Here is a 26,690-nt window from a genome sequence, read left to right on the forward strand (position 1 = left end):
AGACGCATGTGTGGTTTTTCCCTCCTCCCCCAACACAGCTTTTTTTTTTTTTTGGTGGAAGGAAGTATGTGAGAGAGTTTTAATCATAAAACTCACACACACACACCCCTTGGAGGACTGAATGAAAAAGACCTCTCTCTTGAGTAAACACAGTAAGGGACTGGATGTGGCTAACCTAGAATAAACCGGGCACACAAGCTTTCTCAAAGCTCGTCCAGGGACAGTAGGCAAGACAGCAAACCTGAGCTGTTCTATGGCAGGCAGGAGTACAGGGACAACTGCAAGTTCAGGTGCTCATGGGCTCATCTGCACTGAAACAGGCTTCTCTACGCTGTTTTGGCGCTGAGGTTTGTGTCTCAGAAGTACATGCTGCAGCCCCCTCTGATGCACAGCAAGACTAGGTTTCCAAGAGAAGCAGCAAACCATGGCATAAGTCAACAGGTTTCCTGGGAATATATATCTTTAGTCTAAAAAAGGCAACATATTGATTTAAAGGTAAGCGTCTGCCCTAAACCAATAAAGACAAGAGAGATGCTGAGGCCCAGTGATTACTACAATTGTTTGCAGATCTGCTGAGGCACAAATACAGGAGCACATAAGCTTACGGCCACCTAGCTGGCCACCCAGTGCTACGCCCTCTAAGTACTGGGTTATTTTTGTGTACCTGCCTATGTCTCAATCAACACTGTCTGAAAACTGCTGTCTTCAGGTTAAGGCTGCATCATTTGACCCCAGTACTCTTTCCTGCCATGGCAGGGGGTTGGACTGGATGATCTGCTCAGGTCCCTTCCGACTATACCAACTATGAAACTATGAATCTGCAGCCTGTAGTTTGACAAGCAGGGCTGGAGATGGGTGGGAACTGAACAAATATATTTCAACCATAGGTGTGTTTATTTCCACTTGAGAACTCTGCACCATATATTGCTAGAAAGCCCATGGTCACCACAGAGCACTGGTCCAGACACCACGCCACAGGGGTGTCCTAATGGCCAACTGACCTCTCTACCCCGTGTGAAATACTTTTGTGGTGCCTGATTTAGCACTAAGGGCATAAGGCAGCTGTGAAAACGGCAGAACACATGTAGGTAGAGCAGTGTAATTTCCCCTCCTCCTTTCTGCCCAGCATGCATCAGTTTTAAGCTGGGAGAGGACCACTTTTTCTGGCAAAAGGCAGTTCACCCTGTAGAGCCTTTCAGAGCTTGGCCATGCTGCTGAAATTGCCAGTAAAATGGCTGATGCACTGTAACAGGAGTGCTACTGAATATTCACCTGCAAGAAGCTAGTCTGAAGCTGTCAGACTAGTTGCCCCCCTTATATGTGGGACTTGGGAGTGCCAGGATTCATTTCTCCAAGCCCAGAGAAGCTCTGGAGAAGCCATCACGCTCTCAGGCTTTTCAGAGCCAAGCCTGCATTCCCCTTCCTTTGAGCACCTCCTCGAGTAGCAGGAACTGGAGCGGGCTGTGCTACCAGGAATGAACCAGCAAATGCAAAGAACTCTCCACCACATGTCACTCATTACTGTCCGCTTACGGCCCTTTGGAAACATGCTGCCTCTTGCTAATGCTGCTTTCTGAAGGATGTATGTTTGCAAACCTTTGCCAAGAAGGAACCTAGTGCAAATGAGCTATTAAACTTGGATATCCTGATGAAAAAATATTTACAGAGGAAACTCCTTAAAGGGATATGTGCCAGTGGAATAACCCTGGTAGCAGGCTATTTTTCTGTGTGCTGGAAGGCATGTGCTTAGCAGGTTCCATGCCCCTATGTTTTATACATGCTTAAGGAGGGTGAAAAAATTGCTCAATAAAACTCTCCATTAAACCATAAACAGGCTAGGCTGGTGACCTCTCTTTGTTATTTGTGTAACCAGTTGAAAGCCCCGACTAGCACGGAGTGGCCAAGAACCCACGAAGGAGAGCAGACTCCTTCTTCTAAGTGATGTAGGCTCAGCAAAACAACTCGCTCTGCTGAGAAGCAATAAGAAGGTCACACACAAAGCCAGGCTAGAAACAGGAGCAACTGGACACACAAGAAAAAGCAAAAAGGACATGAATATTGGAAGTGCACGAAGCTTCTCCTGCTGGGGGAGCTAGCGCACTTGTGTTTGCACAGAACATGTGCTTGTGTTCCCAGGGATTAGTCATGCACAACCCACAAAAGGGTTGGAATATGTATCTTGTTCTAATAAGTGTCCAGGACTTTGGATGCTTAGCTGAAGCATGCACAAACATGCACAAGGCAAAGTTGGGAAAGATGTGTGCTGAGAAAGTATCTCATCCTGGCACCTCGGCATCCTACAGGGAAGGTCCTGTGATACTTGGGTGTGTTTCATCCTAGAAATGTGAGGAAAGAAAACTTAGCAGATTCTTTTGGATGCTTCAAGGTGAATTCCATGCTCAGTTCCGGTGTGGGACCAGTTCTAATTTTTCTCTCTCTCACCATGACTCTGTTGGAAATGGGATGTCTAAAGGGATTGTAGAGAGTCTGCAAGGCTAGACATGGGCTTTTACCCATTCTTGCCCCCTCCCCAAACTCCTCTCTTCTTCCTCCTCCTCGCACTCTCTCACCCCCAGTTAAATAGCCTTGCTGCCTGCTAGCATGCCACAAATCTTGCAGCTAGCCAAAGAAGATTTTGCTTCTTCACTGTGGGTAAAAGTTTTTTCTCACTCTTTGATGACTGTTTTCAGGACACAGCAGCCCCTATTCCCATTTCTTGGTTCAAATGCATTTACCAAGTTCTGGGAATGTGGCATTCAGCAAAATGTAAAACAGACTGGTGGTGTTCCAGCTGAAGGGCTTGCTGAATGCCAGATCCCAATTCAAACAGAGCAGACAAAAGAGTCACAAATTACTGCAAATCTGCTCCCATCCAATTTACTAATTAAACATCATTTACTGAACAGTAAGTGCCTAATTGAAGGAGCTGAGCCACAGCAGCAAAGGTTTTGTAGGGACAAGGACTTCTGCCATTTCAAGAGACAACATTGTCTTTTGTCTTGTCAAGAGATGAGACTAAAATAAGGAAGACTGCTGAACCCATCTGCCAACAGCACAATGATAAACCACCTTCCAAGAGAGAAAAGGAGCTGGCTGGAGAGCAAAAGCTATTGCTTTGCTTAGCCCTAATTTTGCAAGTCTCTTCACTTTGTGAAGGCTGGATCTGGTTTTCACCTGTATTAAAGTAGCATTTCAATTATTCACACTACAGCTGGCAAGAACATCCCTGCCTCTCTAGGTACTTGTTATCCCATCACCATAGTTTCCAAGTCGTTTTTCTGAATGGAAAGAATGTCAAAGGCTGATGCTTGGTTCACTACCCCAGTGCGTTCCCTCTCCACACATGGGGAAGAAACACTGAGCTTTTTGTCATTTTTGACCAGACAATCGCAGTCAGTAAACTGAAAGGAAAGGTAACTGGCAGAAAAAAGTGACCACAGAGCAGTTCTGTGTAAGAGGATATACCAAGAAGCATGACTGGTATGGTACAGACACCCTGACCTAAAAGCTGACCCAGCTCACACCAGACAGTACAAAAGGGACACAGAGCCTTTTCACTTCAAAGCACCCTGTTCAAATCCTGCCTTGGTCTGTAGTGACTGAAAGTCAAAGTCTTTTGGCCTGTGTGAAATAACTCATGGTTTCAGTCCAGTGCCTAATGGACAACTGTCCACATCACAAAACCCACCACCACCATCACCTGGCAGTCAAGTTTAATACCCTGATCTCTCCAACTCCTCCTTTCCTTGCCAATGGATCTCCACCCCTGTTTACATCATGGCAAAACAACTGCAAAGCTTATGCTAGTAGAAGAGCAAGTGATCCCTTCATATATCTCTGGGGGTGTTATTTTCTAGGATGCAGACTGGCCCTTCTTTGGGGTCTTGTTATGGCTGGAAGGATAACATTAACAATGCATGCTCCAGACTTTATTTTATGGAGAAACTATGCTTTTAAATAAAACAAGATTTAGAAATGACCTCTGCTTTCACTTAGATACACATATTAAACTAGAGCAACACCATTTTCATTGATTATTACTATTGTCTGTGTTACATCAGCATCAGCAGGCCTCAACTGACATCAGGGCTCCCAATGCACTAGGAGCTAAGCCAGGTTTATACCACCTCTCCACCAGTTCTGGAATCACTGCCAACAAATAAGTCTGACCTGCATTCACTCCTGCTCCACCTGCACCCAAGCCAGGTAAGGGGGTCAAGTAGGTAACTTCGTGGGCCCTGAAGGTGCACTTCAGCACTTCTCAGGCTTTCCTGAAAACAGTGCTGGGGCGTGCTCAGGACCTCTCCAAACTTTCTGCCTCACATAATTGGTAGGTCTGGGCTCAGGTCCAGTGGGAGTGAGTGGGCTGGGCTTGCTTCATAACAGCAGTCCTGGGTATAGCAGGGAGGCAGTACAGATCTGGCTATAGAGGCAGGGTCTTCCCTGGGTAGCGAGCATTCCTAGTACACGAGAAACAAAGGACAGGAAGAAGGAAACTGTTTTCTACCTGCTATACAGGTGGGGAACCAAGAGACAGCAAGCGCCAAATCCTCAAAAGTATTTATTACTGATTCACTGGGAGTAAAGCATCTGAATAGGAGTTAGGGGCCTAAATACTGCTGAGGATCTGGGCCTAAACGACTTGCCAAAGCCAAGCAGGAAATCTGTGTTAGAACCAGAAATGGAAATTGGAACAGGAGTCCAATATAAATAAAAAGAATAAAAGAAATCCTTTCATTTGAATCCCAAATAACAGAAACATTTCCTCTTCGTCTCCAAAATATGCCTATAGTATTTTTTTTTTGAGGCAAAGAAGGAGTACCCCTCTACTGCTCTATGTTTCCCTTACAATCTGACCCATACAATTGGGATCTCTGAATAATTCAATTCCTTGCCGCGGCTGACTGCCATATCTGTGAATTCTCTTTTTTCTCCCCCTTTTATTTTTTGTTGTTGTTGCTTTATTTTTACTTTCAGTCCAACTGCAGCTAAGCGCGGAAAGCGTGGGTGTAGTGTATATAAAGAGCACCAAGTCTGGACAGTACTTGGCTATGGACACCAATGGCCTTTTATATGGATCAGTAAGTATGAGGTTTGCGTGGTCCCAGACATGGAGAGGGTTTGAGGTTAGCAGAAATCTTGCAGCCCTGAGTAATGGAACCCACACAAGCAACAATTAGTCTGTTTGTTATTTTTGCAGCTGGATTGCCATGCTTTGCCCAAGTTTATTTTGGGGAAAATAAATAAATAAATAAACCCCATTGCAGCATTGCTTCAAAATACTCAATACTTCCCAATTCCTATTTTAGCAGCAGCAATAGCAGCAGCATTAACCTGTCTCTTTTGCTGAGTGTTCTCAGAGACAGGCCCTGGGAAGGGCACTGTATAGGCAAGAAAACCTATAGATGACAATGGCGGTGCACCAGGGTTTGCCACAACCCTGTTTTATAAAACCCACTGGCTAGCATGCATGGCATGGGACTAGACTGGTGACCATACGACTTGATTTGGCTGGAATCTGGAAGTGCCGCTCCACCTCCCCACCACACTCTGGCCTGGGACTTTTAACCGGCCTGCAAAACCCAGGAGTGTCACAGCCAAATCAGAACATGTGGTCACCCTACAGAGGACCCTTCATTCTGCACTGTGAGTGGGTCACTGTATCCTGCAACTGCTAAGTGAATCTGATGCCTAGGATCAGTGCCAAATTGAGGCAAAGCTTCTGGTTCTGACCAGCTTTGCTGAATTCCTTATTCAGTGCATGGCGTTCAAGGGCTGAAAGCGCTCATGAATTCACCTTAGAGATCTCCTCCACAGTTGCACCTAGCAACTCAGCAGCTGTAGGAAAGGTGACCAACTGCACTGACTTGGATGGAATTAAACCAGGAATGAATGTGGCCCGTTATATTTAAAAACACAGGGCATCTGACTGGAGGGGACCTCCTGAGTCATCAAGCTACTGTCTCACAATCTCATTCATAAACTTCCCAACCTACACCTGAAACTTAGTGAAAGTCCACTCTAGGTGCTGTTGAGCAGGTGGGGTGCACTGCCAGGGGAACTGTTTTCAGAAAGGACAGTATCCCAGGCCTGTTGTAGCTAACTAAAAGGCAGGTGCCGTGAACAAGTTACTGTGATGTCAAGAGAAATTTGGGAATCCAAAGAAAACTACTTAGCAGAAAAAAACTTGCTCTGCTTTTGAGCCATGTCAATCAAAAGGTCAGGTGTCATGGTCTTAAAGGTTGGGTTTTGATAGGACATTATTGGCAAATTAGCCCCACTGACATTACCTAGATCAGAGGCAACTGGTAGGGGGGGCATGTGTCCCCCCTGAGATTGGCCCTCAACTTGGCACCGCTCAGGACAGGGCAATTTCCTTGCCGCACGGGCTGGTGGTGTGCTGGGGGCAGGAGGGGCACTGAGTCATAGAACAGAAGTATGAGAGTAGATATGGGGCTTTTGGCCCACCCCTGGGTCTGCCCACAAATTGTGCCCTGCCAGACTCAGGAGGCACCAGTCACCCCTGGCTCAGATAACTGCAGTTGTATACAACAGCCAGGGCAGTGCTTATTCCATTTCTTCCTCATTTTCAGCAGTTAATGAGTGAGGAATGTTTGTTCCTGGAAAGGATGGAAGAAAATCATTACAACACATATACATCTAAGAAGAATGCAGATAAGAACTGGTTCGTTGGCTTAAAGAAGAATGGAAGCACCAAACTGGGACCACGGACTCACTATGGCCAGAAGGCAATCCTTTTCCTTCCGCTGCCAGTGTCAGCTGATTAGAAGATCCTACCCCAACTGCCATAAGACAACCCTGAATCTTACGCACCAACTACCACCTCTTCTCTCTTTCTCTCTCTTTACTGGCTAGAGTGACAAAGAGATTAACTGTATGACCAGACGCGTTCAGTATTTAAATGCTTTAAAAATTAAAATCAGAGCTGTTTAGTTTTGTACTAACCAAGTTTTGCAGAAATGAGGGAAACCTCTCCCTGAACAATGGACAAGTTGTGCCTTCACTTCCTTCTTGTTTTCCGTTGTCCATTGTCAGAGCTGTACAATAGGAGCTTTGGCACTAGAGGTAAAATGTGTGCAATGAAAAATGCAAAATGACTCCAAAGGATATGCATATACTCTGCTACAGAGCGAGCACACAGGTACGTTATTGCCCTTAATGCATGGCTTAAAATAACACTAAATCATGTGGTTCTTGCCAGGGGAATACACACTTAGAGCCAGTGTGTCTGTTTTCTAGTCATAGAAAAGTGAAGTTCTCCTGGAATAGATTTATTAAAATATCTATCTAGACGGTATATAACACACATAAACAAAAATGAAGATGTATCAATATCCATTGTATCATGTGCAAGCAGTCAAGAATGGTGAAAAAAGTTTGTATAAAACTAACCACAACCTATGCTTTTAAAACCTAGCCACTACTCCTTTCCTACTCCACTCATATTGTTAAATTCCTTATTAGTCCCCTTCATATGTAATTTGTATTTATTTATTAAGTGACTGTGTGCATTTTAAACAGGTCAATAATAGTAAGTATAGGCATTCAAAGTCACTTTATGTTCTCTGAGCAAGGATGTAGATGACTGAATGACGCAGATCTCATTTTGCCAGGGTGGTTTCAGGGGAGGGCATGGTGGAAAGGGAAGTGGTTACTTAACAATATTGTTTTAAAACAATTCCCTGTTTTTATTTCACTCAAAGTCTATTTTTGACTTGAAGGTGTAATTCTATTTTGAACAGACATAAAAATGGCATCCTGCAGCTTCACAGTTAGCACCCTTCCAAATCACGAGCTGAACTTATCAATAAATAGATATTTTCTAACTACCAGCTCAGCCGTCTCGGTCAACCAGGGTTCCTCCCACCTCGTGCTTTAAACCAATAGCAAGTGCTAAGTCGATTGCATTCTCTCAACCATACCCATGGAAGCCTCTTGACATATGTGTATTTGCATGAGTGGAACATGCCTGAAGCAACTCCAGTGATAAAGCACAAGGAAAGAGTGAATCCAGGTTATTTTCCCACAGCTGTACACAGCCAACAATGCTTCTGTGAGTAAAATGCAGTAAAAGCTTATTCATAGATTCATAGAAGTTAGGGTCGGAAGGGACCTCAATAGATCATTGAGTCTGACCCCCTGCATAGGCAGGAAAGTGTGCTGGGTTCAGATGACCCCAGCTAGATGCCTATCTAACCTCCTCTTGAAGACCCCCAGGGTAGGGGAGAGCACCGCCTCCCTTGGGAGCCCATTCCAGATTTTGGCCTCTCTAACTGTGAAGAATTTCTTCCTAATGTCTAGTCTAAATCTGCTCTCTGCTAGCTTGTGGCCATTATTTCTTGTAACCCCCAGGGGTGCCTTGGTGAAGAGAGCCTCACCAATTCCCTTCTGCGCCCCCATGATGAATTTACAGGCAGCCACAAGGTTGCCTCTCAACCTTCTCTTGCATAGGCTGAAGAGGTCCAGGTGCCCTGGTCTCGCCTCATAGGGCTTGGCCTGCAAACCCTTAACCATACGAGTGGCCCTTCTCTGGACCCTCTCCAGGTCATCCACATCTCTCTTGAAGTGTGGCACCCAAAACTGGACGCAGTATTCCAGCTGCAGTCTGACCAGCGCCCGATAGAGGGGAAGTATCACCTCCTTGGTTCTGTTTGTCATGCATCTGCTGATGCATGATACAGTGCAGTTAGCTTTACTGATGCCTTCGTTACACTGACGACTCATGTTCATCTTGGAGTCCATTGGGACTCCGAGGTCCCTTTCTGCTTCCATGCTACCAAGCAGGTCATTTCCTAGGCAGTAGGTACTTTCCTAGGCAGGCACTTTCCTGTGTAGACAAGCTGAACAGAGATGGCATTTTTACCTAACTTCCTTTCAGAACAGAACCAATATCCAGTGTAAATTTACAATAGGACTGTTCATCCGATCTGCACCTATACTCCTGGAGTGTACATGCCTACAGTCTAGGAACCTACAAGCCCTACTAATAGTCTGTATTCAGATGTAGCTTGCATGGTCCTTTGAATGATAACGTAATCCCAGGGTGGGTTTAAACAGAGATAGACAGCAAAATGAGCAAAAACACAATGAGAGATCTCGATGCTTAATGACAGAAAGAAAATGGCTTGCAACTATCTTACTATTGGCATAGTGACTGTAAGTAAAGTTGTTTAAAAATCAGTCATCCATCTAACTATTTTGAATGTGGAAGTGCAAAATGTAAAGGTAATATGGTACAATAGCACTATAATAAAGTTTATCAAATGGTATAACACAAAATATACCTTGAGTTACAAGTGATATACTGCAGGATACTACATGACTTCAATGGATCTCAACTGGTGGGACACATGGAGGTGTTACGGGTAGGAGTCTGCCGAACTTGAGGCAGCTGCCGGCCAATTTCACGTGGAAATCATGAGCCATTTTCATGGGTGGAGCACAGCAGGGCCTGCCACACCTCTGTTTGGCCAAGGGGGCATCAGTGGCCCCGCCCCTTGCCACTGAATGGCTATGAGAGCTGTCCATCATGTGGTCCCACTCCTTGCAAATGACTGTTGGTGAGGGGCAGCATTGATGGACAGCCCTCGCAGACAGCCAGCACCGAGGAGAGGGGCAAGGATGACAGTCATCTTGCCGTGCTGGGAGCCCTCCTCCCTCCTTTCCCTCCCAGTCGGCTGTGCAGCAAAGCCGCAGCAGACACGAGGACTGCCGGCTCCCCAGAGGGAGCCAGAATCCTGTTTTTGGAAAGTTTCTTTTTTTTCAGGGAGCCTGCGCTTTTTTGCAGAGCCTGCCTAAAATCGCAGTTTGCACGAAATCGTGATTTCGTCATTTTCGTGGCGACTGCGATTTAGTGATTAGAGACTGTTAACGTGTGATTGGCTGATTGGTGACCTATGTAAAATGAGTTTCAAGGTTCTAGAGAACGCATGCAACAAACTCAAAGAGCAAAGGGGCCTCAGAGACTTCAAAAACACTTCCATTCCAAAGGACAACCCTATCTGAACAGGGGGGAACATGGTGGTGGGGTAGTGATAAGGCTTACACACACACTGCCTGTTCTGTAGAAAGAGGATTTCAATCTTTCAATCATAGGCGTAAAACAGAACTTTTCCAAAGCAGAAAGTTGCCAAATTCCCACCTGTCAGCTTGGAAGAAAATACATTTCAGAGAACCAACAGGTAAAAACTAGAGGTGCACCAGTATATCGGTGCCATATCGGATTGGCACCAATAAAAGGGAAATTAATATTATCGGCTATTGGCTTTTTTTGGCTGGTGCAGCTGATAATGTCACCAATAAATATAATACGCCTGCTGGCTGGGGCCCCTGGACGCCACATGCATGCATGCAGCTGCATCATGCACGTGGCCAGGAATGGAGCTGGTCAGTGTGGAGAGCAGCGCCCCTGCAGGTAAGTTTGTGAAGGTGAAGGAGCAGGGGGGGCGGGAAAGGGCATGGAGGGGGACAGATCGAGGTCCCCCACAGAAAGGGAGCAAATGGGACAGGGGCACTGTCCAGCCAGGGTGGTACATGGGAGTCATGGCTGGGGCAGGGAGCAGGATGGAGCCACTGGCAGCTCATCCAGGGGGTGCAGGTGGGGGAGACAGCTCCCCACTGCTGTGTACACCCCCTGGGGAAGGTATGGAGGGGCATGTGCCAACCCATATGTGTGCATGGGGTGGATGTGGGCTGCCCACTGTGGGCTCGGGGCTCTCTGCCCTGCTGCCTTACTTCCGGTCCACTTCCGGGTTTGCTGGCAAGCGCGTGGAGGGCCCCCCCACACTCCTGTGGGATGCACCATGCACCCCAGCATCACAGCGTTCACAAGCCACGCTGGTAACTCAAGGTATGGAGAAAAATCATTTAAAGCTGTGTCTATGTCCGAATCGCTGAATATCCAAATCAGCATCAAATCTTCAGATTCGGATTTGGTGGAATCAAATCAGGGACAGTGATCCGAATCAATGAATCGAATCACTGTCTCTGATTCAGGCCGGATACAAATCCAAATCGAATAGGGCCCGCTTTGTACACCCCTAATAATCGGCTATCGGTATCGACCAAGAATATCTTTATTGGTGCACCCCTAGTAAAGACAAGAAAGACTGTGCCATGTCCCAGTCACACAGCATGGCTAGTCAAAACCATTACTATGGCTGGTATCAGTAGCCTATTTCTGTGATCCACTCCTGCCTCTACTAAAGCAGTAAGAGTAGGCTCAGGCCTCCTGTGCCTCGGTGAGTTTAACTGCTAGGAATTTAGCTAGAGTACTAACCACGCAAATCAACCCTTGTTTTTGTGAGGGGAAAAAAATAAGACCATGAGCTCTGTGCTTTGCTCTGGTAACTGACTCCGATTTGTTTCTTCATGAAGAAATGCCACATTCGTTCAGTGCACGGGACAGTTACAGAATTGTTCCTAGGCTGGACAACACATTAAATTCAGACAGCTTCCTTTCTAATTTTGCAAAATGACCCAAGTGCTCCGGAAAGCTGAAATTCTCTGAAGTCTGGGGGAACCAGAGCACAGGGGTGACTTTCACCCTGTGTGCCCTCTTCTCCTTTTCCCTGCATGACACCCTGGAAAACGCACTGTTTTTGTCATATGGAAAAAAGAACCCAACCCTGGGAAATAAGGATATTAATTCGTGCCATGATGCTATGGATTCTTATATATTTTTCATCATATTTCCTACCCTACTGCTCAGAACTTAAAATTGCAGCTTTGTTTAATCAGAATTAAAGGATGACACTAGGTGGCTAAATAAAAATTCAGTGATCAAAAAAAGATTTTTTAATGACTTTAGGTCACTAGTGACAAGGGCTCCTGGCAAGGAAAAAGGCTGACTTTCATTTTTTCATGTTACAAATCAGTGCAGATTATGGCCCTGTACAGTCAGCAGGTGCTAAGAGGCGGCTCCATTTGCACTCTTCAACACCCATGATGTGTGAGCTATTAATCATAACACGTAGTGGGCTGCACAAGCTGAAACACAGATTTTCTGTTTTGCCCCCCAACGCTGTCTGAAGTGCCGTAACGGACAAACTTCCTCTTTATACATCCTCGGATCTGCTTTTTGGCTCTTTGGGGGTGCCTGCTACTGCCAGGCAGGCTACAGAAGAACCAGAGTACACAAAGTCATCTTTAACTGTAGGCTGCCTCCTGAAAACATCAAGACAAGGCATACAGTGTCCACTAATTAGATATTACAATCTATTTTTCCCTCTTCACATTTGACATTGCCAAGAGACACAGCTATCCTTCTCAGAAAGGGGAGTTACCTTGTCAGACCAACCAGGTTCCTGTCATTACCTGAGCGTTTTCAAAGATACACTTTGTTCCTGAACAAACACGACTATGGGACATTCTGTTACCCAGGCACCATCTGTTCTAAAACCAGCAGTGCAGGTTTATGAATTCTTTTACCCTAATTTGCTACTAATAAAGCTAAATTAATGTAATAATAAAATTTCCACAGGCACCCTCCATGGACTGCAGTACTGAATTCTGCAAACAAGTTTCAAAACCAAGCTTATTATGCATTTTTATAGTATTTACAACAAACGTTAATAGCTTGCTCATTTGTGTAGCTCTCTTACTCACTACAATGCCCACAGTTCTGAACTAACCCCCCACCACACATCTACTGTCCTTTGCCTCTTTCATAACATCCCTCATTGAATACACATTTGGGGGTAGGATGCAGTTTCCACACTGCACGCATACCTGCCATCTGCAATTAAGAACCTCTGAACATGTAATATTTAGTAGTCCTGAAGGAGTCACCTACAGAGAAGAGCCCCGTGTTACTTAACACATTACGTTTTAATGATGTGTTCAAATCCTTGCACGTGCCTGTAAACACATCCCCATGCTCACATGTCTTTCAGTCATCGCAAGTGCATAGGCAACTGCAACCACTGGGTGTCCAAACAACCTGTTTGAACTGCAATTTCCATTTACTGGTCATTTGCTGCATATGTCCACAAGTAAAAACGTATGTAGTTTTCTGTGGAAAAGGCCAAATGGAGAAAGAATCTGGGTGTAATTGCCTCAGAAGAGAAGAGGGAGCTACTCAACTGAACCAGCTGATGCCTGTAGTATGCCTTAATCAAGAACTTCACAACCTGACGCTTACTGTCCTGGCCTGTGAATCAAGGCTTCTCTTTGGTATGTATGTTAATGGGAAAGCTAATTATGACACTGTTGGTCTTATCACTGGACAGTGAAGTGGAAGACAGTCTACAGTGGTGTTACCTGTCAAATGCATGTGATATTTGCACACAAATACATTGTCACTTGTACAGTGCATTAGTACGCATTGCTCACATACTGTTTACTGACCACATAAGGTATAAATATGTCCTAGGATTTTGTGTTGAAGGTGGGTATGAAGTAAGGAAGAGAAATAAGCTTGTTGGTGGGGAAGGAGTGTGGGAAAGAGACAAATGTACCAGATTCTTATTATAAACCTACCTACTTTTTCCTCCCGAAACCCCAGAAAAATCTCACTAAACTCTGATGTCGGGTGCACGTAGAAATTGAACTACATGCAGCTGACTTTTGCACTTGCAGTATTTTTGTACATGCAGTAAAAAATACCAAGTCAGGGATTTTTTTCAGTGCAGTTATTCTTTTAGTATTTTTAGTGCATTTAACCCATTGGGCCCTTTCCTTGATTATTTGATTCTCCTATGGGATACTGTACAAGCAATAACAGTTCCAGGTCTTTATCTGTAGTAATCAACTTATATTTGGGGAAAAAAGCTGTTTTTCCTAAAAACTGAAACTGAAAGTGTGTGGTTGACTTATAATTGGAGCAATACAATATTACTTCTAGGCTCCACAGCCTTTTTTTAATTGAAATTTTCCTGTCTCTTCAACATTTTAATTCTAAATTTCTTATAAAGGTGTCTTCCCTTCACGTAAAGGTATGTAACTAAAATTAACTCCAGCTTAATGAAACGTTTTCAGTGGACCACCCCCTCTCCCCTGGACCACATGGCCAAAGCAAAGCTAAGCGGAGTTTGTAGGGGCCAGGGAAGATGTGGGCAGGCTGCCTGCTACAGGCTCGGGGCTCCCCACTCTACTGTCCTGCTCCCAGGAGCCTTGTACTGGCTGCACCACCATGGCAAGGCATCCCCTGCCCACTGGCAGCATCAGGGGTACAATTTTACACAGCTGCCGCCAGGCAGACAGGGGATACCTCACCATGGCAAGTGTGAGACTCCTGGGGGCAAGACAGCAGGTTGCAAAACCCCAAGCCTGCATCCCCACCTCCCCATGCACAAGTCAAGGGGGCATGTGCCCCCCATGCTCCCCTCCCCAGGAGTGGGGAGCTGCCCCTCTCCAACCCCCCCCCCAATGAGTCACCCATGGCTCCATCCCACTCCCCAGCCAGGCTCTGGAGCCTCACATTCCTGACCCAGGCCCCATGCACCCTGGCTGGGCAGCACCCTGGGCCCAGCTGCCAACCCTGCCCCACTCCCTCCCTCATTGTGGAAGCTTCAATCTGTGCCCCCCACCATAGACTTACCTGCAGGCAGCTGGGGGGAGCTGCTCTCCATCACTGCCTGCAGCTGTATTCCTGGCCACGTGTGTGCATGAGCATGTACACATGCGCATGGCATCCCCTGAGCCCTGCTCCACGCAGCCCCTTGCAAGCTGGAGCTCTGCCAGCCTGCAAGGGGAAACCCACCATTTCCTGCATTTTTCTTCAGTGAATGGAAAACTCAGATCTCTGTATGACACTGAATCTGGGACAAACGTTGTCCCAAAGTCATGCAGCCCGGGATCAGGACTAGATGTTCCCATTTCAGGACTGTCCCGCCCAGTTAGGAATGGGTGGTCACCCTACCAATATCCATATTTTAAAGCACTGTTTAAAAGGGGGCTTCTTGTTCAGAGGAACCAAAAAATGTTTGGCAAACAGGAACTTCTCCTGTGCCATGGACAGCACAAAGCAGAAAGCTCAGTTTATTGTCATGTTAATGTTCATTGTAGGAAAAAATGGAATAATTTTCCTCCTGTCCCAAGAAATCTCAGCATTGATGCTCCTTTCATTTTAAAGGAGACTGGAATATCTTCATGATGTTTTCATGGACACTTTTAAGCCTGAACTGACTGAGATAAAGTGACATCAAAGGATTTCTCCATAGTTCCATGGTATAATATCAAATCTGTTTTGCAACAAAGGGTGTGCAGCAGTGTGCCATGCACATTTTAGCTCTATAAAGTTACAGTGCTCTTAAACGTAACAGAAGTGCTGTGTTTGGTGGGGGTGGCCTTGAACCTCCCCTCCACTTTACAGGTTAGGAGGCAGGGGTCACTCTGCAGCCTCCTGGGGTTTCTCCTCTGGTCAGAAACTTGACCAGCGTACAGTTCTTTAAAGCACCGTAGGTTGGTAAAGTGCTGTAAAATACAGCACTTCAAATGTAATACCTCATTGAACAAGGGTTAATTTAAAGCACTGTACCCATTTTTAAAGCACTGTAAAACCATGCACTTGTTTTAAGTCACAGCAATAAAGCACTTTAAATGGCAAAAAGCAATTTCTGTACATACCTATAAACAGACACACATTTCAGTACCATCACAGTCGGGGTAAGTAAGTGGAATTTGTGCCTGAGCTGGTAAATGTGTACTACCACTTGGAAAGACCCTCTTAAAGAGGTATTTAAACACCTATAACATTGTGATGATACTAGCACCACATGCTGCTTTACATAGCATGGAAGCAACTCACTGAACAGGTTAAACTACTCAGTCTTTAACTTCAAAATCTATCTGCTTGGGGGCATATTCCAGTGCTGGGGTCCTGGGCCTGCTTAATTCTGATGGATAATCACTGAAGACATTGGAAGTACCTGATGGCACTCAATTATGAAAAGGCCAAAATCAGTACTTTGTCCAATGAACACAGAAAAAAATGGGGAAAATCCTGAAACAGAAACCAACAAGCTACAGAGAAAGAAAAGGAGAGTAGAAAGAAAGGTGGCAGTCACGTCACGTTTCCTTGATAACGCAGGCTCCTCTGGCTATGCAAGTCCTCAAGAGACATTAGGATGTCATTTATAGCAGCAGGCACATGAATCTGAGATAGGAGAAAATGGGATGATTTGACTTTTGAATGGCACAAGCATTTTACCTGGCATATACCTCCTTAATATTTCCCCTCACCGGATTAGATTGTCACTCAGCCAGAATGTAAATGTACTGCAGCCCAGGTGACCAGGATTTCTAATTAAACAGGAAAGCTGGGAAGAGTAATATTGGATTTAGTTCTGCTGTCTTCCAGCACCTCATTAATCTCTGGGTGTTCCTTTCATTAGATATATGATGCCCAGAAATTACCACCTCACATATATTCTTAATGCTCAACTGGCGGGGACGGATGTCAACACTTCCCCTGAAAAATATTCCCCATGACAGCTACATTAATTGCTGCAGATGGATGAACAAGCGGAGATGGCATTGCTAACTGAAGTTACACGCAACTTAGAGAGTTTTCTCCTTAGTGTGACAGGGGAATTGACAAAAGTATGGCTTCCATGATTGAATAACCTTATTACACTCCAAAGATCTTGATATAGAGAAAACAGAGGGTGAGCAGGACAATGTCGTAAAGGAGAAAGGGATCTGAAGTCTACTCAGGAGGAAGATAAACTTAAATCTCTGTCAGTCAGGGACAAGGGGCTAGATCACAAAGGGGATGTGGGAACTCAGCTGAATTCACAACATCTAAAGTAAGTGCCCAGGCTGACAATGCAATGCTGGGAAAGATACAGATACCCAAGAACAGGATTTATAAAAGCCAGTATGCTGAACAGAGAGCTTCCAACAGTGCCATGCTCCCCACAGGAAACATTGAGGACACGAGTATGTCTTATGCTCCATCTCTGCCTGGAATACAGGCACATTACTCGAGAAGGTGCTTCCCTCCACTCAGGATTCACAACTCAGTGCCATCTCATGACGCTGAGTGCCTAAACCCTCTCTTCCACAAACTCAGGAAAGGTCTGTCTTTTCTTTCCAAGGATGGCCAAAAAAGAACAGATTGACTTTTATTAGAAGATATTTAGGATTGTAAATCCAAGAAAAAAGATGACAAAGCCAATAGGGAAATACAGAGCGCCCGGGCGAGGGACTAACAATAGAAGGATGGGGGTGAGGTGGGGAAATACTACATCCCACTCCTCCTCTCACCCCCGGCCCTTTTATTGGCTAGATCAGCAGTAAGAGCCTCTACCCAGGATGGGAGAGGCCTGGCTTCAGTTCCCCCTGGTGCCTGATGGAAATTAAATAGTTGTTGGGATAGAGAGGCAGCAAGAGTGAGTGAGTAGAACAGTGGCCAAAGGTCCTATCTAGGTATGAACCCCTGCTCTAGTGCATACTTAATATAAAATAGGGAAGTCTCCATCCTTGGAGGTTTTTAAGGCCTGGCTTGACAAAGCCCTGGTTGGAATGATCTAGTTGGGAATTGTCCTGCTTTGCGCAGGGGTTGGATTAGATGTGACCTCCTGAGGTCTCCCCCAACCCTCATTTTCTATGATTCACTGGCATAGGGACTGAAACCCATCTCTCTGAGCAACTGCTTTGACCAGTAGCTATAGAGACCAGCACGCTCTCTCTGGTCCAAATAAAGCTATGAATTCTATGCAAAATGGAATGGCTCCAATAGGAGAGAGAGACACTCTCCAGCAAAGAATAGTCTATATTACCCATAGGAAAGGGGGAGTAGGGGGAGATACTGGTTCAAATCACCCCAAGCAATGAGGTCTCTCATCTCCCATGGGACTGCTCTAAGCTCTGAGTTCCAGATGAAAGGATGTCAGGCACCACCTTGTCTAGTCATCCTCTGGGTGAAGCCCATTAGACCTAATGAGAAAATAGACGGGGTCAAACAAGTGAGCTTGGTAGGGAATTCTGCACTGATGGTTCCTGTCAGGGCCAGGCTCTACTAAGGTCAGAGAAGTGCTGAGCTGATCAGTGCTTCTGGGCATGTCTAGAAGTCAAACTGGATAAACCCAAGGAACTTGAATGACAGAAACGTAGGTGCCTCTGAACTTCAGGTGTTTCCAGGACTAAGTAGCCCCAGAGAGGGTTTCTGAGGGTATGACATGCCTCGATCAGCTGTTAGGCATGTCTTTGGCATCTAAGAGCATGTCTACACTGCAGCAACAGTGTGTCCTGGCTAGGATGGCTGAGTATACCCCACCACCACTCCAGGGTCATCCCCAGTAATAACTCTCAGGCATGCCAGAGACCAAGGACTCAAAAAGCTCTGCAGAAGAAAGCCCCAGTGCAGCCTCACTGGTGTGCTGCTGGGTTTGGCTCATGCCTGCACCAGTCCATAATGGAACGGAGATGCTCCAGGTTCACAGACAGATAGCCGTGAGACGTGTGTGCTAAGCAGCGGCAACACAGGATGAAGGAGGATTCTTGAAGCCTCTCATTGCTCTGTGGAATAGGCTCCCAGAACGTGGGAGCTTCTCTCTGTGCAATAAGAAACTGAGAAAGAAATATAAACAGAGACCCAAACCCCCCTGAATACTGGGAGCTGAGGCTGGTGGGGAAAACATAAAGCAGAGAGGGAATAGAAGACATTTACTGTGGCCTGTAGCTGAGTATTCCCTGAGTGGCCTAGGGGATGTACACTAGGGCTGTGCGAAATTTCACCACCAGTTTTGTTTCGATGCTGTTTCAACCTGTTCCAAGGTCGAAACAGCAAAATCGAAATGAAACGAGGCAAGTTGAAACATTTTGCCGTTTCGGCACTGTTTCGCCGTTTCGCCCATGGGCTATAATGGGGAAGGACAAAACAGCCTATAACTTTGTCATTTCTAGCCAGATTTAAATTAAACTTGCAGAAATGGTAGCTCCTTCTAAGGGCATGATGTGTGCCAAGTTTCAAGAAGATAGGTGCAGGGGGGTTGGAGAAACTGCACCCCAAAATCTTGAGAGCAAAATTCATGTCACGTGTATGTGTTAAGCCACAGCAGGGTCAAAACTACAGGGATGCTAAGCCCTGCTGAGGAAACAAAGCCTGCCATGGATTCAAAGAGATAGGTGCAGGGAGTTCAGAGAAACTGTGCCCCAAAATCCTGAAAGCAAAACTTGTGTCCCATGTATGTGTTAAGACACAGTGGGGTCAAAACTGCAGGCTTGCTAGCCCCTGTTGAGGCCACAAAGTCTGCCAAGTTTCAAGGAGATAGGTGCAGGGAGTTTGGGGAAACTGCCCCAAGACAGACACAGTTGCACAAGCACCCATGGCACGAGTTTTGCCTGTCAGTGGCTAGGGGTGCAGGGCCCCAGAACCCCCCCCGCACCGATCTCCTCGACAGCCGGCAGGCTTCGTGGCCACAGCAGGGGCCACCATCCCTGCAGCTTTCACCCTGCTGCGCCTTAACACACACAGTGTCACCCATGTCATGAGTTTGGCCTGTCCGCAGCTTGAGGTGCAGTTTCCCCCAAGCCCCTGCACTTATCTCCTTGAAACTTGGCAGCTTTGTGGCCTCACCAGGGGCCACCACCCCTGCAGTTTAGACCCTGCTGTGGCTTAACACATACATGAGTGACATGAGTTTTGCTTTCAGTATTTTGGGGTGCAGTTTCTCCAAACCCCCTGCACCTACTCCTTGAAACGTGGCAGGCTCTGTGACCTCAGCAGGGGCTAGCATTCCTGTAGTTTTGACCCCACTGTGGCTCAACACATACACATGACACAAGTTTGGCTCTCAAGATTTTGTGGTGCAGTTTCTCCGACCCCCCTGTACCTATCTTCTTGAAACTTGGCATGCATCATGCCCTCAGAAGGGGCTACCATTTCTGCCCATTTCATCCAAATCTGGCCAGAAATGATAACGTTATAGGCTGTTTTGACCTTCCTCATTATAGCCTATGGGTGAAACACCAATCGCATGAGTGAATTTACCTTGCACTTAACAAATTATTGGTATAAGAAGGATCATCACCATAAGAGCAAATTCGCACATACAGAACCCACATAAAGCGAGGGAAACCTGTATAGGATAGTAACCCTGGTGCCTCCCCAGCAGCCTGTCTTGACAAAGCAGACTCTAATATTCGAGTCAGTTCTCAAGCTACAATTACCTGTGCATCTAATTTGGTAGGACCCGCACTGCTGTGTAAAATGCTACCCGACCTCTGGGGTCTGAACAGAACTAGCAAGAGCCAGATTCCAGCCCAAACCACCGCTGACAGATGGTACACAAGCTCCCGTCAACCTGCATGATTTAAATTGTCCAGATTATAAGTTCCCAACTCCTTTGAAACACATTATGAAAACGAAGAAACCCAGGGCTACAATACTGCCTGGTCATATGGGGGAAAACCAGCAAGTGCTTCCTATGGAGACCTTGAGAGCCTTACCAGCCCCATAACTACCTGTGAAAGATATCTGTGTAGTATATGGACATCTAATGGGTTTTGCAGGTACAATATTAGCCTTTGGGGCTATTTTATTTCTCTGAATCCAGTTTTCACGATGATGAAGGATGACGCCAATCGCACCCCATTGATCACAGTGTCAGCTAGTCACCATAATGACAATTCCATTTTAAGGTTTCTCCTACAGTATCACAGACATCCTCCCCCAACACAAAGCCTTAGATTTGTTCCCTGGCATTCACACACAATAGCTTCCAGAGCAAAGCCTACAGAGGCATCCACAGTTGCATTTTTCCTCTCCTCCTGCCTCCCATCTTGACCCAGGGCTCCCAAACCTCTTGGTGGCTCTATTTCTTGCCTTCTGCAGCAGAATGCAAGGGTCCTTGAAGGCTTTGCTGCAATTGTTGCAAACAGGGGAGACGCACATCCTTTCTAGGATGTATCAGGGCCGCATCAGGCAGGTAAGAGGAATGAACCAGGGTACAAATGCAAGCATTGGACATGAAGAAGCTGCAGAATCTGGACAAAGTAAGTTTGGAAGTGAGGAGTGGCAGGAACAAAAGTATCCAAAGGCAGCACCAGGTCCTTGTGGTGAGGTAGTGGCGGATGGGGAATTTGCAGTCGCAGTCACTGTAGTACAAGCAAGGTGCTGTGCATGCTTGAAAGGGCCCTTAGGGAAAAGGACTTCTGGGAGCTCTAGCTCATTCACTCACATGTGCTGTTTCCATCCTTGCTGTCTCCAGTCCAAACTAACTGCCTGAGCTGCCCAGTACTCCCCCCGGAAGGGAACTTTAACATTTTTAGTCTGCTGTGTTAAAGTGATTTAGCTCAACTGAGAGCCTCAGCTCAGGAAAAGCTCTGGTCTACAGCTGCCAGGGGGATACAGGTCAGGCCACTGATAGGAGGAGAAACGAGTACAGCACTTGCTCACACCCATCACTAGCTGAAGCTGAGCTAATCACATCCCTGCTTTCAGGACTGTCATAATCACTGCACAACTGGAGAAGGAAAGGGGGAGGGAAAAGAAGAACCCAAAGGCAGAAGCACTGCCAGCAGGATCTGATCATCTCTCACAGCAAGATCTCGCCACATAACAAATCTCAAATGACAAACCATCAACCCAAGCAAACCAGGCGCTGGCAAAGGGCTTTAAAACTGATTAGCTCCTGAGTCTGTTTGGCCCTTGGTGGCTTTCTGGAGGTTTGAAATCCTGCTGCCAGTTCATGTTCAATGTTTATCCTGCACCAGGAAGAAGGGCATGAAAAGTCACACAAGCCAGTGTGCTGAAGGGGCTGGAAGTATTTTTTTTAAAGTATTGCACTTTACATTAAATAAACAACTTTCTGAAGTGCTGCCATTTGTTAGGAAAGAATGTAAATCTGGGGCTAACGGCTCCCATATGTTCCCATGTGTACAACATGAGCATGTCCATGAATGGTAAAAGAAGGGCGAGATGTCAGGATTTGTGGCTGGGTTCTCACCAGCAGGTACCAGCGGGCTGATAACGAAGGTCTGTTTAGCTAGACAGACCGCTCAGAGATAAAATTCCCTTAAAAATAATACACCTTCGTGTACACAGTTTATTTCCATCTAACTCTCCCTGCTTGATCCCATGGCAAACTCAGCCTCCCCTTGCTGCTCTCAACACATCAGCCCCATAGACAGGACTTAAGGGATGGATGGAGATTTTCCTTTCTGGAGGTGTCAGCCCCTCTAGATAAGGAACTGAAGAGCTGTCTTCCTTAAAGTCACTTCATTAAATTCTGCTCCTCCTGCCACAGGAGGAAGCTTTGAAAACAGAAGCAATGAGAACGACCTCAACCAGATGCTCAGCACCCAGAGCAGCAGAGAGGGGTCCATCCTGGAGCTAGAAGACTGGAACAGTGGCTGGGGTCTCTTCCCAGCTCTGCCACTTAGCTCAGCATAAAGACCTTGGGCAATGCCCCACTCTGCACCTCAGCTTCCCTGCCTGGAAAATGGGGAGAAGCTTGCTTGTCTATTTTTGCGGCTGGAAAACACCAAAAGCAAAGTAGCAATATATTGCCATGGGAGCTGAAAAGTGCAAAAAGCTGAACTGAACAGCTCAACCCCCCAGAGAAAGGCTGGGATTAGGAAGAAGGGAAGGTACTATGATTTTTCCTGAACTATCCCTCAGCTTTAGGAGGGAAATAAGTGAGGAAGATGAAAGGCCTGAGGCGGGAAGACGGTAAGAAAGCACATCTGTTTGGCAAGCAGGTCACACGGGAGAGAGGCTCTGAACTGCCTAGATGCGACCTCCAAGCTTTCACAAGCAGCTTGCAGCATTGTGCTTTAAACCGTTACTGCTCTGCAGGGCACAGGGCTGAAAAGCCATCCCTCTCCAAAGGGTCCTAGCACTTGAAACCCATTCAAAGTGATTTAGGAAGTGGCTCCTGCCCTAGGGTGCCGTCAGGGGCAGGAAGGGAGCTATTAACTGTAACGACCAGAGGTGGGGGAGGGAGAGGGGAGCAGCTTTCTCTGGACTGAGAGCATTTGGAGGCAAGGCAGGAATGCGAGCAGGATGCTGCTGTCATAAAACAGGCTGACAAGTGTGTGTCAGTCTTAGGGGGATGGAAGTGACCCGCCATGTGCTGTGCTTCCCCTCTGATTGATTAACTCACGGCTTCAGCCAGCCAGAGGAGGAAACAGCTTTCTTTCAAATTATTCTTCAGTTACTTTTACCTTGGGACTGGAGAGCTCCATATGGCAAATGGGAATGAATCTCTTCTAGGGCTTTTGTGAGCTTCCTGACTGCAAGCAGGGGAGGATTAAGACGAGATGGGGACTAGCTCTATCACAAAAGCATTTCCGCACCCCACCCCCCCAGCCAGCTGAGGGCTCGGAGCTGTCACCCGATTCCCACTTCCCATCTGGCCACATCATGCCATAGCCTGTGGGGCTGCAGAAGGCACGTCTCCTCCCTAGTCTTGCACTTACTAAACGGCCCAGCTAGCAGCGCATGCCAGGCCCCTCACCAGCCCAATCCCAGCCTTGAGGTGGCATCTTGTGTCCATGGGGCCAGGGTCCCAGGGGTTTTGCCCTACCTTTGTCTGAACCAGTCAGAGCTGGATAGGAATATTAGAGTTTAGGGGCCATATTCCTTAATCCAGACTCCTGCCTGGTGCCTGCAAGCTAAGGAGCAGCAGCCCAATCCTTCCAGAGCACAGGGCATCCCTGTCCGTGCACATGGGATGCCATACTTAATGCACATGCCACATCCCACAAGCTGCTTTGCAAAATGACACTGAGCAGACAAGGTTTGACAACACAGCCCCTTGCTGGGCACAGTTCAGAGTACGGCCCAAAACACGGGTGCAAATCAAATGTCACACCAGCTGCTCTCTAACGTGTGTGTTCTACTATGCTATGATGCCCCTGCACGTCCATAGGCTGCAAGGACCACAGAGAAATGTGTTCAGGCCCCAAGCTGTGGTCCTGTACTGAGGGTAGTGTAAAGGGCAGTGTTTCTAAAGGCAAGTATCAAGCGGGGCTTCCTATCGTGTGTGTGGTCATTATAACATCAGGGTTGTTTTAATGCATGGTCATTATGAACATTGCTTCAGAGGCTGCAGCATTTACTCTCTTCTCTCAAGGGCTGGGCCAATCCACCCAGAGGAGTAAGGGCACAAACAGACACGGCATGCAATGTAGACAGCCTCCTTGTTATGCTCTCACCTTCTCCACCTGATTTTCCACTTGCCCATATGAAGGGCACAAGCTGAATGCCGCCTCATGCTCAGCATCCTCCCTGTCATGACAGAATGGCATTCAAATGTTACGTGCTCCCAAATCACAAAGTAAAACAACATTCACTCATGACATGCAGCATAATGCTAATGCCATTTATTAATGCCACCATGTAAACCCAGGGAACAAAAGGGAACCCTTGTAATGCTGAGCAACTCCCCTTCATAAACACCACCTAGAAATACCTGTCACTTTTTCCATGGAGAGGCCAGATTTACCCTTTGTACAATTTCAGTGATCTCAGCAGCATCCCAGTAGGGCTCCATTTTGACCCAGTGCATTGCTTATTGGGGGGAACATCATCACCAGACTGCTTGACAAATGGAAAAAAGACCGATTCAAGTCACCCAGTTCTTGGGCCTGGCCTGACAAAGGTGAAGAGGACAGCAGGTTGTGCAGACCTGGCTCATGTCCCCATTTCTGTGTCATATTCTGTTTCACGATGCGAGCGGTCAAACCAGTACGGAAATGACCTTGACAAGGCTAAAAATGCATCAGCTCAAGAAAGTAACTATGTAAAGCGTGTTCAGGGCTGTGTGTGGCTTGCCAGATACCAGGTTCCTGTTTCTCTGATTGAATTGGTGCATCTCTAACCGGCCTTCTGTCTAGTTCCTGTTTGTTGCATGCAAACCCCCCTCCCGCCCACCCTCAAAAAAGGTCAGTTCTTAGACACAAGTGAAAATGTTGTCCTCTTTGGCAACAACCTAATTTAACTTTAAATTAGAGTTCAGAAAATCAGAGTCAGAATCTGAAAAGGAGTCAGAGAGTCCAGGAGGGGGCAGTGCTGAGGCACACTTGCAATGTGGGAGATGCAGCTTTTAGTTGGTACTGTTGTGTGTACTGTCCCTCGTCCACCAGAGGCCTTTGGATTTAGCCCAGAAGAGGGTGCTCCTTACCTCTAAGACACAGCAGCTGGAGGAAGTTTAGGCTGCAAGGTTTCCCACCTGCACTAAGCCTCGAGGTGCACAAACAGAGGGCTTCCTTCTCAACAGCCTTTTTATCTCACACATTCTCCAAAGGAAATGCCCCCGCTCCTGGGCAAACCGCACGTCCAGGAGGCACCTCTGATCAGAGAGGAAATCCCAGAGCTCAGAAACAATCGGGAGACTGAGAAGTGGGCAAACGGGACTGGAAAAGGAAACTGCATGCATGCTCCTTCAGGAGCGCCATCGGTACCTTTGATGCCCACAAGCAGAAACCAAAATAAAAGGCCTTGAAGCTGCATCTGGACTGCAAATGGAAGAGAGGGAGTTTGAAGGGAAATTGGAAACAGGACAGTCTAAAGGGATGTTTTAACCCTTCAAGGGGAAGGATCCATGGGGAACATGGAAAAAAAGAGCAGCCGGTGCAACTATTGCTCTGAATAGGAAGGGATGTAATAAGAAATATTTTGGTGGAAGGGAAATGAGATAAGAAGTCATAAGAGGAGCTCAGAGTCCTGCTGCTCAGAGTCCCTTCCAGCCCTAACGTCTATGAAATCTATGAACTGCACCTTCATCCAGCCTTTCCCCATGACCCGCTGGCTGACATCCCTGCAGCTTGAAATTCATTCATTAAGACGATGCTTGTCTTGTCAGCTGCTCACGGCTCTTTAATGGCATATGCACATTTCCCAGGTGCCCTTCAAGGCACAGCAGAAATCCTTTGGTTCAGCTGGGGCTTGGGGACAGTGGCTTTTTCAAAAATGATTTTCTGTCACTCAGCACCACGGATTCCTGATTGCTGCTTTCCCTGCTCACAGACTTCATGCCGCCAACACCAGCATAGAAGTCCCCACTGGTCTCTCCAAAACCAGCCCCTAAGCAGAAAGATCTATCAAGAGTGATCAGCACACATCTACTAGGGAGAAAGAACAGGAAGACACGAGGAAAGGAGCAAAGATGCCCAGAAAGGACAGGGCAAGACTTAGGGAAGAATGAACACAAGGGAAACATTCTTCCCACGGATGCTAAAGGCTTTTTCTCCCATTTGCTTTTATCCCTAGAAGGCTGCCTTCGGCCAGGCGACAGAACACAGAGGGCCAAAAAAAGCCTGAAAACAACAGAGGTGAGGGAGCCCAAAATAAGTCTGTTATTTAGCTCTGGGAACTGATAGAAACCAAGGCAAAAGGAAAGTTTGGGTTTCCGTTGTTTTCCTGTGGTCAGCATTTTGGAAACCCTGGAGAACACACACACACACAGGGAGAGACGATAGGGGTCATGGTTGGTGGAACTGAGGTGGGGAACAGTAGGTCAATTCTAGCAGCATAGTAGTTTGTGGTCAGTAAACCAGGTCACCAAGGGATCTGTCTGCTGGGCATTTCCTGCAATGATTACAAGATATCCCATTGCTGGAAATGAATGCAAATTGCTTTGATAGAAGCTATAATCTTAGTGGTTATCACAAGGGACAAGGAAGGAGAGTGGACCCTGGTTTTGCTACTGACCTGCTGGGTGGCCAATGGGGAAACCGTGAGAGTTTAATTCTTAATGGCATTTGAACTGCAGCTCTTT

General features: G+C 46.6%; 1 protein-coding gene and 1 long non-coding RNA gene across 7 annotated transcripts in view; one reads left to right on the top strand and one right to left on the bottom strand.

Annotated features, from left to right (window-relative positions):
* The window catches only part of FGF1 (fibroblast growth factor 1), a 53,682-nt gene extending 44,380 nt beyond the window's left edge, over nt 1–9,302 (top strand). For 5 of the 6 annotated variants that reach the window (XM_019478414.2, XM_019478417.2, XM_019478419.2 and 2 more), the window contains 2 exons: nt 4,978–5,081; nt 6,594–9,302. In XM_019478414.2, coding sequence (XP_019333959.1) covers nt 4,978–5,081; nt 6,594–6,788 — 299 coding nt within the window. In that variant the 3' untranslated portion in view covers nt 6,789–9,302. The remainder of the gene's footprint in view (nt 1–4,977; nt 5,082–6,593) is intronic. The other variant, XM_019478424.2, reaches the window with a different exon arrangement.
* LOC109280905 (uncharacterized) overlaps nt 1–26,690 on the bottom strand; it is a 193,315-nt gene that overhangs the window by 67,297 nt on the left and 99,328 nt on the right. The gene's annotated exons all lie outside the window — the stretch shown is intronic.

The sequence above is a fragment of the Alligator mississippiensis genome, chromosome 9 (assembly GCF_030867095.1).
Source record: "Alligator mississippiensis isolate rAllMis1 chromosome 9, rAllMis1, whole genome shotgun sequence".
Classification (NCBI taxonomy): Eukaryota; Metazoa; Chordata; order Crocodylia; family Alligatoridae; genus Alligator; species Alligator mississippiensis.